Here is a 12,314-nt window from a genome sequence, read left to right as displayed (position 1 = left end):
CACAACAATACCAAGTATTAGCGCTAGACTATGTAACGAGTGGGTGGTACATAACTCTTATTTATTATGGTATCTAGACCACTGATGGTATATTTATTTTATTTTTGTTTATTTATAATGAATTGATTTTATTGAAAACAAAATGTACTTATAAGTAACAGCCTGTAAATGTCCCACTGCTGGGCTAAGGTCTCCTCCCTTTTTTTTTTAGGAGAAGGTTTGGAGTTTATTCCACCACGCTGTTCCAATGCGGATTGGTGAAATACACATCTGGCAGAATTTCGATGAAATTAGACACATACAGGTTTCCTCACGATGTTTTCCTTCACCGAAAAGCACGAGATGAATTATAAACAGAAATTAAGCACATGAAAATTCAGAGGTGCTTGCCAGGGTTTGAACCCACGTTCATCGGTTAAGATTCACGCGTTCTTACCACTGAGCCATCTCGACCATTCTCATATTTATTTATTTATAATTAATTTTGTGTTTTTTTTATTTTTTTCTGTATTTGTTTTCTTAATATTTTTGGGATGGCAACACGCTTTTTTACTTAAAAAAAGCGAGTAGAATTTTAAGAAAATTATAAGGGTGTAATAAAATACTGCCGAGTTGGATAATTGGTTTTATTTAATATAATCAGTATTAACAAAACCACATCAGTCGCCATAATAATAACGTGGATGCTCACGTTATAAATATAATAACATAGATTTTAGGGAATTTTATAGGGATTATTCCGCCTCTGGAACTAAAGCAAAGGCCTCACTGCTGTACAAAGGCAACTAATAAGAAGGATTGTAGCTTATTCCACTGCAGTTGGTATCAAGGTAGCGGAATTATGGAGCAATTGCTCAGAATGTTGCTTCAATTTTGTCTAAAAAGTCACCTAACTGTTAACCCGCAGAGATTGGTGTAAAAAAAATATAACCGTTTGTTTTTAATAAAATATATATTTTTATATTTGATATTTATTTAATAAATTTAATTAAACACTTCAACTAGAAGGTGAAAGTGGGTAAGTGTAATGCGGTACTAGCAGGTTGCAGAGCGCCACTAAGTTTTTGACTCGAAGTCCTCATTGAAGATAAATTTATTAACACATCCAAACTGGTACCGATAAGAACTAATACAATGTGCACTCGCATATGATATGAACATATCATCTTATCATAATCCTTTTGATTAAACGTTATTTTTTTTTTTATTATAATTTTGAATAGGCATAATTTGAATATTTCACAATATTTATAATAATAGTAGGCCGTTTAAGAACTTATACATCAGATTTTATTGGCATGTTCTAAAAAATGGCATTGCAACCATATTTTAGTTACATATCAACTTCGGATATATATATCCATATATATATATATATATATAATTAATTTTTATATTATTAATTAATTTTAATATAATATATAATGCAGGACCTTTGCTTTTTGCTAAAAGCTTTGTCTGTCAAAGTGTTTGCCTACACAATTTGCAGTATAATTATCTTAAATCAGGAGGCGACTTAAGTATGTGACTTACGAATAAAATTAGCAAACAAATTCAATCACTTAAAAAAAATATAATTAAATAGTTACCTACCGATGACAAGTTTTTATCCCGGCTGGGAAAAGTTTCTGATGTTACTGGTAGGGCTTTGTGCAAGATCGTCTGGATAGGTACCACCCACTCATCAGAAATTAGAATATGTGCGGTAGACCGCAAAACAGCAGTACTTGGTATTGCTGTGTTCCGGTTTGAAAGGTAAGTGAGCCAGTGTAATTAAACAGGCAACAAGGGACATAACATCTTAGTTCCCAAGCTTGGTGGCGCATTGGCGATGTAAGCCATGGTTAACATTTCTTACAATACCAATGTCTATGGGCGTTGGTGACCACTTAGCATCAGGTGGCCCATAAGCTCCTCCACCTACCTATAATATAAAAAAAATACTGGATTAAATCCAGCCAGTGAAGTCATCATTAGTAATAAGATAAATTAATTAACATATCCATTATCTATCGATATCAATAATCAATTTTTATGAAACGTTGGGTTTTATTTTCATATTTATCGTAATCCTTTTGATTAAATGTGAAGTCATATCTATCTTTAACACCCAACGCAAAAAGAGGGGTTGTTATAAGTTAAACGTGTGATTTAGTTTCTTATTTGATATTTATATTTCAGACACACCCTACGTTTTTATATTAGCCTGTTAAAAGTTCCAGAATATTACTAACTTACATATACTCGGTAAACTTATGCCAAGCCTATTTGCGCATCGGGTTTCAAAAACATATATGATTTAACATTTAATCAATAGATTACGATAAAGAGGAATATAAAATCAAACGTTTTATAATAACACAAACAGATTGATGGTAGCGAGTTACCAAAATGCGAGTACTCATTGTATTAGCTCTTGTCGGTGCTGTTTTGGGTAAATTAATAAATTTCTATTATTATTAATTACGACTTAAAATGTAGAAACTAATCCAGTTTTTAAATCATTTTACTACGAAAATATTTACATATTTATTGAGTGATTTAATTTGTTTGGTTATTTGATAGTTCTAATAATAGTTGTTAGGTTGTTTCGTGGCACACGTGTTTCTTCAAATGTATGAATATGGCATATGGTCTGAAATTGCCGCCTCCTCGGATGACTTCTACCAAATAGATCCGAGGAAGATCAATATATTTTTATGGTATGAAAATTAATTTTTTTTAAATATTTGCAGCGGTGCCAAGGCAACTTTCACGTATCGTGGGAGGCTCACCCGCCACTATTGAGGAGTACCCGTTCATAACCAGTTTACAGTTTAGCAGATGGGGAATTTTTCATAGCCCAAGTTGTGGTGGTTCGCTAATAACGAAAACAGCAGTACTCTCAGCAGCTCACTGCTTCTACCAGTACGTATTATCTTACTAGAGAATAAATATACTTTTTTATTATAAACTAGAAACCACTTATCGCCGTATTGTTTCGACAAAGTAAAATAGCACAAACCTATCTCATTCTCTCAGGTTTACTAATCGAAAGACAGTTTTTGTTAAGTGTGTTCTTCAATCTAATCTGATCTAATGTTTAAGTGTTTCATGCAACTGTTAGATTGTTTTGATCCCAAAACAATCTCAATCAAATTAATCAAAGATACACCTTTGTTATCTATGCACTTTTGCCATCTCATAGGTAGTTCATTGATCCCTTTACTAAAAAAGCCATGGGGGCGAGAATCAATAAACTCTTAATAAACTCTTTGAAGGCGGTTTGAACTGCCACATCGGAGTTAAATTTTTTCCTTGTAAAAAGTTGTCCAAATTCCGGAAAAAATGGTAATCTGTTGGAGCAAGGTTCGGGGAGTACGGTGGATGTCGCAGACATTCCAATTGTAGCTCATCTAACTTAGTGGTTGTTTATTGTGCAGTGTGTGGTCTTGCGTTGTTGTGAAGCAGCAGTGGCCTAGAGCGATTGACCAATCTCGTTTGTTAGCAGCTAGTTCTTCCTTCATGGTTTGCAGTTGCTGACAATAGATATCTGCCGTAATCGTTTGGCCAGATTTTAAAAAGCTGTAGTGAACGACACCGGCGCTAGTCCACCAAACACTCACAAGTAAATTTTTCTGAGTCAATTTTCGTTTTGGGCAGGATTTGGCTGGGTCTCCAGGGTTCAGCCATTGCGACGAGCGCTTCCAATTATCCTACAGTATCCACTTTTCATCACAAGTAATGATTCGATTTAAAATCCCTTCATTATTGTGTCGGTTGAGCAAAGTAACACAGTAGTCGACGCGTGTTTGCAAGTTCGATTCACTCAATTCATGAGATACCCATCTTTCAAGTTTTTTTACTTTCCCGATTTGCTTCAAGTGGATTAATACAGTTTTTTCACTTACCCCGAAGCCTGCAGATATCTCTCAAGTTCTTTGTGATGGATCCGCTTACACAATAGCCTTTAATTCTTCATTTTCTACTTTGGTCTCCGGCCGTCCACAAGGTTGGTTCTGAAGGTCTAAATTTCCAGAATGAAAACTTTGAAACCAAAAACTTACCATGATTTCTTTTGTGACACCAGCGCCGTATACATCATTAATCCTTCGAGTTGTTTCTGCAGCAATGGTGCCACGGTAGAACTCGTACTCGTAAATATACCGATATTTCATATTTTCCATTGTGCGGTAATAAGCGACGCCAAAGAAAAAAATAATGAGGAAAAAACAAATTAATGACTGTTTTCAAAACTCAAATGTACTAGCTAAATGAATTAACAAATTTGAATTTGGAATTCTTAACCAAAGAGAAGATATTTCAGATCCAAGTGGTCAGTACGACAAAACGCTAATTTCAAATGTAAGGACCTAATATTATAAAATATCAGTACACCTGTACTGACCACATTACAAACAAAACTTTGAAAAAGATTAAGTATTGTAATATTTCCTTTCATAGCCGCCATAATGGAATAATTGTTATCTAGATCTTATACTAGAGTACTTGTTGGATTTTGTTAAACAAACTTTGTGTAATTTATTTTACGTAATCTCTTTTCATAGAGCCGAATCTCCTGTACAATGGCGCGTGCGCTTGGGATCGGCAAACTCCACTTCCGGCGGCACTGTACATGACGTCTCTCGAATAATCATGCATGAAAACTTCGTTTACGTTTCAATGCTCCATGATGTTGCAATCATTAGACTCAGGGTTGCAGCCAAATTATCCTCAACAATTGCTCTTGCTCGCATCGCTGGTAACTACTATCTGCCCGATAACGCGCTCGTCTACGCCGCAGGATGGGGCAGACTTTCGGTATTTGTTTAATTTAACTAATATGGCTAGTATTTAGCAAATAGCTTATTTATAAACTAGAAGCAAATATCATTACATAACAAATTGACAGAGATTATAGAAAAACAATATAAATAAAAAGACCAATAACATGTTTCGCATATTAAAATGCTTTTTTATAAACTGGTCTTGTATGGATGTAACTTTCAAGTTAATTTTCACCGACTACCAGACGTGAACAATTTAAAAATTGGCACACGAATTGAAGACTATTATTGTTATTTATTTTTATATAATTGATTATTATTTTATTAAAAACAAAATGTTATATTTTTATGCGAATCTTTGCTGGCTAGACATAGCAGTTATATGACTTTTTAGATAAAATAAAAACTCTTTCAGGGGGACGAACCACAACGACCTGAGCAATTGCTGCATGCTGATATCAATGTCATTAACCACGAATTATGTAGACAACGCTATGCCTTGCTCAAGACCCTGCCAGACTACCGGGATTGGCCTGAAGTAACTCCTGAAATGCTGTGCCATGGTATTCTCGATGTAGGAGGCAAGGATACTTGCCTAGGAGACTCCGGCGGTCCAATTACTCACAACAAAAATGTAATTGTTGGCGTCATCTCTTGGAGCTTTGGCTGCGCTCATCCTTTCTTTCCTGGAGTTAGCGCTCGTGTGTCATCTTACTCGACCTGGATATACGACCATTCAGTCTCATAATTATGCTCATTACGTTATTAACATTCCAATCACAAGTGTTTTATACCGTGTAGTTATTTTTTTAGGCTTTATTGTTACTAACTCAATTCAATAAATATATAAAGGACAATAATAAATATCGAGATAGTCGAGAAGACCCAATGGTTAGAACGCGTGAATCTTAACCGATGATCGTGGGTTCAAACCCGGGTGAGCACCACTAAATTTTCATGTACTTAATTTGTGTTTATAATTCATCTCGTGCTTGATGGTAAAGGAAAACATTATGAGGAAACCGGAATGGGTTAAATTTCACTGGGGAAATTCTGCCACATGTGTATTCCACCAACCCGCAGTGTGGTGAAATAAGCTCAAACTTTCTCCTCAACAAAAGAGGAGGCCTTAGCCCAGCAGTAGGACATTCGAAGGCTGTTACTGTACTGTACTGTATAATAAATATCGAATTATTTCTTCTCCGCACTGTAATTTCCTTAACAATGCCAAACTGTAAGTTCTCATGTAAATGACTCTGTCGCAGTCAGAAATAAAGTTCATTAAACAAAAGTGCCATCTATTTACAAAGTGACACGCTATTTTTATTTAATAACCACATGACCTTACAAAATATCCAATTTCCAGCATTTATATCAAGTCGCAATTCTCTGTTCACATTTTTTATTTCAATTAACGCCATTTTATTTTCTTAAGTAATTAAATAAAATGGCATATTTCATAATAATAAAAACATAATAATATTATTATTTATTTATTGAATAATTGTAATTTGATAATAAATATTCGTTAAACTATTTGTTTAATTATAAATATTTAGAACTATTCTTCCTGGTAGTGGTCTTTGTGCAGGCCCGTCTGGGTGGGTACCCAGAAGTTAAAGGGTGAGTGAGCCAATGTAACTACAGGCACAAGGGCAATGAAATCTCAGTGCCCAAGGTTGGTGGCGCATTGGCGATGTAAGGAATGACTATTATTTCTTACCTCGCCAATGTCTACGGGCGGTGGTGACCACTTGGATACTGTAGGCTAATTGGAAGCGCTCGTCGCAATGGCTGAACCCTGGAGACCCAGCCAAATCCTGCCCAAAACGAAAATTGACTCTGAAAAAGTTACTTGTGAGTGTTTGGTGGACTAGCGCCGGTGTCGTTCACTACAGCTTTTTAAAATCTGGCCAAACGATTACGGCAGATATCTATTGTCAGCAACTGCAGACCATGAAGGAAGAACTAGCTGCTAAACAACCGAGATTGGTCAATCGCTCTAGGCCACTGCTGCTTCACAACAACGCAAGACCACACACTGCACAATAAACAACCACTAAGTTAGATGAGCTACAATTGGAATGTCTGCGACATCCACCGTACTCCCCGAACCTTGCTCCAACAGATTACCATTTTTTCCGGAATTTGGACAACTTTTTACAAGGAAAAAATTTAACTCCGATGTGGCAGTTCAAACCGCCTTCAAAGAGTTTATTGATTCTGATGCTGCTCCCGCCTTGCCGGTGCGCAAGATGTTTCTTCACGCCTCGTTTGAACAAACCCAGGTTGTAAGAGGAGGGAAACACGTGTGCTGGTAAAGAATTCCATTTTTTAGTGGTGCGACAAAGAAAAGAGATGTCAAATTTCTTCGTGCCCGATGGAATTGATGTCACAGTAAGGCGGTGACATCGAGAGCCAGCACGCGTAGATTTGTGAAGGAAGTTCATTTAACCAAAGTGCCAACTGTTTCTATTTAATAACGACAGTTCCTTACAAAAAAAATGGCTGACATTTCTGTTGATACAATATAAGTTGCCTCAGTGAGTACTATTGCGTACTTGAATAGCATTTCATAAATTACATAATTTCCAAAAAGTAACTACGTGTGAAATATAAATATTTAACTCAGCGCTGTGTCTTATGAATTTTGTGCCTTTCAAGCTATTTACATTTTTTCTTAATTATTAAGCACGTGTCATTGTTTTAACGTTAAATATTTAAAAAATATAATGTTGCTGTTTCGATAAAAAATTATGTATTTAATGGTTTTTTTTTTGTATATATAATTGAATCGCTTAGTTATATTAAATAAGCATAAAATGGAAGCTTTATTAGTGTTATATTTTAATTGTTAAACGAAAACAATATATAAATCAACGAAATAATAACACCATTACTTATAGTCTTCTTCAGAAGAAGGCCGGGAAAACGCGAGGCTTCTGTCTAGTAACGCCAGGGTCCGCTTTCATGCATCTATGCCTCCACTTTACCCGATCTAAAGCGTCCTCCTTAGTGAGATCGTGCTCTCTCACGTCGTCTCTCACGACATCGAGCCAGCGCTTCTTGGGCTTGCCGCGGGATCTAGGGCCTTCGACAACAAAGTCCAGGCATCGGTTTCCGATATAGTCTGGCGGTCTGTGGCTATGTGGCCAAACAACGCAGACGCCTTTCCTGCAACTTATCCGCTACAACGCAAACGTCAAGGTTATCACGGATGTGCTCGTTACGAATGCGATCTAGACGCGTAACGCCACACATCCACCGCAGCATCTTCATTTCCGCGGCGTGAAGTTACTGAACATGTCTCGCGAGACCTGACTACGTCTCGCTGCCGTACAGTAAGACTGGTCGGATGATGCACTTGTACACAATGCCCTTTAATTTCACCGGTATCCTGCGATCACAAATTACCCCGGTGACTTCCCGCCATTTGGCCCAGGCTGCGTTTATTATTTAGACGTCGTGGTCGATTGTGCCAGACTCGTGTAGTACGAACCCGAGGTATTTAAATTTTTCTGTCTTGATAACAGATTCTCCGACTATCTTTATGGGTTCGGGGTCCGTACTGCCACAGGCCATATACTCGGCCTTCGCAACATTTAGCATCAGACCGACCCTCTCTAGCGCACCAATCCACTGATTCACCTTTTGCTCCAATAACTGCTTGTCCTCATGTCCTCATGTCTCAGTCCAATTTCATCAGCATATATCATGAGCCAAAACCATTACTTATAGTATAATGTTTTATATCGTACATATTATTGTAGCTGCCTGTTATTTATTTAGGTACACTCTGGTTGCCGCTATAGGTACATTAACAGGTGTAGCAACATACATATATAATTAATAATTATGTTATAGTAGAAAAAAATGGCTTAGCCGATTGTTATTTTTTAATTGCTATAATGTTGCATTTCGTCTTCCTGAAATTGTTATCTATTCTGTCTAAAAAGTCACCTAGCTGTTAACCCGTTTAGAATGGTGTAAATAAAAATATAATATTTTGTTTTTAATAAAATAATAATTAATATTTTTTTGGTTCAATTACAGAACATAATAGACTATATTTAACTAATTTCATTATAATATATCGAATCGTACGAGCTTTGCTTAGTAAGTTTGGTAAATGACCAAATAGAAACATTCGTATTTATTACATTAACAAAGTATATTACTTTAAAACATAATTATAGTCTCATTGAATAAAAATACAAGCTTTATCTATTATAAATTTGTTTGAAAAAAAAAATTTTGTAAAAAACGTTTCAATAAACGGAAAATTTTACTGAATATTTTATTTTAAATATTTTTAAATACCAAAGTCCTTTCGGTAAGTATTCGTATTTGTTTCTAGTTGACAAGCTAATTACTAAATATATAGCTTACTGTAGATACCTATTATAACGACTATAAAAGGAAATACTACAAAACACCATTTTTTCAAAGTTTTGTTAATAATATTCTCTTTACGCCTCTCTACAGATTCTATAGTATACAAGATGACCGGTTTTTCTTAAAGAAGACCTGCTCTCCCTTCAACTAGAAGGTGGAAGTGGATAAGTGTAATGTGTAATCAAGTTTTTGTCCCGGCTGGGAAAAGTATCTGATACTGGATTAGATCCAGCCTGTGATTATTCGTCATCATTATTAATAAGATAAATTAATTAACATACCCATTATCTATACATATCAATAATCGATTTGTTATAAAAATTTTTATTTAAATTCGTATTTATCGTAATCCTTTTGAATAAACGTTAAGTCATGTCTATTTAACACCCAGCACGCAAAAAGAGGGTTATACGTTTTATTTAGTTTCTTATTTGATTGGAAGGTGAAACGTGGGGCCCATAAAAACCCTTATAGCGATTGTATAAACTGTATAAGAACGAATTAAATAGAAAAATAAGTTTTTAAAATCACCAAAAGATATATTTCAGACACCGTATGTTTTAATATTAGCCTGTTAAAAGTTCTAGAATATTACTAACTTACATATACTCGTTAAACTTATGCCAAGCCTATTTGCGCATCGGGTTTCAAAAATATATATGATTTAACATTTAATCAATAGATTACGATAAAGAGGAATATAAAATCAAACGTTTTATAATAACAAAAACAGATTGATGGTAGCGAGTTACCAAAATGCGAGTAGTCATTGTATTAGCTCTTGTCGGTGCTGTTTTGGGTAAATTAATAAATTTCTATTATTATTAATGACGACTTATAATGTAGGAAGTTTTAGAAGAAGCCAGTTTTGAAATCATATTACATAATTGCAAATTTTTAAGTGATTTAATTTGTTTTGTTATTTCATAGTTCTAGCAATAGTTGTTAGGTTGTTTCGTGGTTCACGTGTTTCTTAAAACATATAAATATGGCATATGGTCTGAAATTGCCGCCTCCTACGACGACTTCTACCAAATAGATCCGAGGAAGATCAATATATTTTTATGGTATGAAAATTAAAATTTTTAAATGTTTGCAGCGGTGCCAAGGCAGCTTTCACGTATCGTGGGAGGCTCACCCGCCACTATTGAGAAGTACCCGTTCATAGCCAGTTTGCAGTTCAACAGATGGGGAATTTTTCATAGCCCAAGATGTGGTGGTTCGCTAATAACAAGAACAACAGTACTTTCAGCAGCTCACTGCTTCTACCAGTACGTATTATTTAATAACAGAATAAATATACTTCTTTATTATAGACTAGAAGCCCCATATCTCCGTATTGTTTCGACAAAGTAAATTGATAATCGAAAGACAGTTATTGTTAAGTGTGTTCTTCAATCTACTATTTAAGTGCTTTATCCAACTGTATGATGGGATCAAAACAATCTTACATGCTCCTATATTTAAAGTACTTTTACTATGCTGAGCTATGTGTTCTATTGATGTCAAACCGATCATCTTGTCTATTTTAGAGGTAGATGTAATATTGTTATATGTCAGTACACCCGTACTAATATTATTAACAAAACTTTGAAAAAGATAAAGTTTTGCAATATTTTGTTTCAGAGTCGCTATAATGGAATAGTTCTTATCTAGGTCATACGGTAGAGGTATCCTTTAACCTAAATTTTTGTAATTTATTTATCGTAATCTCTTTTCATAGAGCCGAATCTCCTGTACAATGGCGCGTGCGTTTGGGATCGGCAAATTCCACTTCCGGCGGCACCGTACATGACGTCTCTCATATAATCATGCATGAAAATTTCGTTTACATTACAAAGCTCAATGATGTCGCGCTCTTGAGACTCAGGGTTGCAGCCAGTTTATCCTCAACAATTGCTCTTGCTTACATCGCTGGTACAAACTACAATCTGCCCGATAACGCGCTGGTCTACGCCGCAGGATGGGGCAGACTTTCGGTATTTGCTTAATTTAACTAATATGGCTAGTATTTGGTATTTAGCTTATTTATAAAATAGAAACAATTATTATTGCATAACAAATTGACAGAGATTATTAAAACATAATATAAATAAAAAGATGAGTTTCGTCTATTAAAATGCTTTTTATGAACTGGACTTGTATGTGTGTAACGGAATCTTACAAGTTATATTTTTCCGACTGCCAGACGTGACCGATTTTAAAATTGGCACATATATTGACTAACTATTGTTATTATTATTTGTTATATGTTATTAAAAATAAATTTTCTTACGCGAATTTACGCTGGATAGACAGGGCAGCTATATGACTTTTTAGATGAAATAAAAACTCTTTCAGGAAGACAAACCACAGCAACCTGAGGAATTGCTACATATTGAGATCAATGTCATTAACCACGAATTATGTAGACGACGCTATGCCTTGCTCCAGACTCTGCCAGACTACAAGTTTATGCCTCATGTAACTCCTGAAATGCTGTGCCATGGTATTCTCAATGTAGGAGGCAAGAACACTTGCTTAGGAGACTCGGGCGGTCCAATTACTCACAACAAAAATGTAATTGTTGGCGTCATCTCTTGGACTTTTGGCTGCGCTCATCCTTTCTTCCCTGGAGTTAGTGCTCGTGTGTCATCTTACACGACCTGGATCTACGACCATTCAGTCTCATAATTATGCTAATTACGTTATTAACATTCCAATCACAAGTATTTTATATCGTTAAATGCATTGTTGCTATTGTATAGTTAATTATTGAGGCTTTATGTTAACAAACTCAATTCCATAAATTTATAAAAAGCAATAATAAATATTCGTTTGGAAATGAATCTAATATATTTCTTTTCTGTACTGTAATTTGTTTTTATTAAGCAATTAAATAAAATGGCACATCTGATAATGATAAAACCATGATAAATTGTTGTTATACATAAAACGAATTATTAAATTATAAATGTTTAGAAGTTGACTGTTATTTCATATTCCTTTCTTATTGGCTACAAGCGAGTCTTAATTTTTCCCATAGATTTAAACATAAACGGCTTTACGTGCTTTCCGGGGCACTACCGTATAGTGTTATCACTGCCGATTTTAAACAAAAAAAAAAACAATATTCTTTTACCGATCCGGATAAGTTAGCTGCCAAACTGCACT

At 35.1% G+C, this 12,314-nt stretch overlaps 2 protein-coding genes across 2 annotated transcripts; both read left to right on the top strand.

Annotated features, from left to right (window-relative positions):
* The first annotated feature begins 2,391 nt into the window (after nucleotides 1-2,391).
* Nucleotides 2,392-5,514, top strand: LOC126771203 (trypsin, alkaline A-like). The gene is made up of 4 exons (XM_050490960.1): nucleotides 2,392-2,434; nucleotides 2,736-2,907; nucleotides 4,548-4,800; nucleotides 5,182-5,514. Exons 1-4 carry the CDS (start codon nucleotides 2,392-2,394, stop codon nucleotides 5,512-5,514), a joined length of 801 nt encoding a protein of 266 aa, XP_050346917.1.
* Nucleotides 5,515-9,917: 4,403 nt separating this feature from the next.
* LOC126771202 (trypsin, alkaline C-like) lies at nucleotides 9,918-11,834 on the top strand. The gene is made up of 4 exons (XM_050490959.1): nucleotides 9,918-9,960; nucleotides 10,261-10,432; nucleotides 10,885-11,140; nucleotides 11,502-11,834. Exons 1-4 carry the CDS (start codon nucleotides 9,918-9,920, stop codon nucleotides 11,832-11,834), a joined length of 804 nt encoding a protein of 267 aa, XP_050346916.1.
* The last annotated feature ends 480 nt before the right edge of the window (nucleotides 11,835-12,314 follow it).

Source organism: Nymphalis io, chromosome 10, assembly GCF_905147045.1.
Source record: "Nymphalis io chromosome 10, ilAglIoxx1.1, whole genome shotgun sequence".
NCBI lineage: Eukaryota > Metazoa > Arthropoda > Insecta > Lepidoptera > Nymphalidae > Nymphalis > Nymphalis io.
Note: the sequence above shows the minus strand (reverse complement) of the source record. Positions and strands in the feature narration are given on the sequence as shown.

Coding starts and splice junctions, on each gene's coding strand:
- LOC126771203 (XM_050490960.1), top strand. CDS start 2,392: ATGCGAGTACTCATTGTATTAGCTCTTGTCGGTGCTGTTTTGG. Junction 2,435..2,735: donor TCTTGTCGGTGCTGTTTTGG/GTAAATTAATAA, acceptor AAATATTTGCAG/CGGTGCCAAGGCAACTTTCA. Junction 4,801..5,181: donor CAGGATGGGGCAGACTTTCG/GTATTTGTTTAA, acceptor AAACTCTTTCAG/GGGGACGAACCACAACGACC.
- LOC126771202 (XM_050490959.1), top strand. CDS start 9,918: ATGCGAGTAGTCATTGTATTAGCTCTTGTCGGTGCTGTTTTGG. Junction 9,961..10,260: donor TCTTGTCGGTGCTGTTTTGG/GTAAATTAATAA, acceptor AAATGTTTGCAG/CGGTGCCAAGGCAGCTTTCA. Junction 10,433..10,884: donor GCAGCTCACTGCTTCTACCA/GTACGTATTATT, acceptor CTCTTTTCATAG/AGCCGAATCTCCTGTACAAT.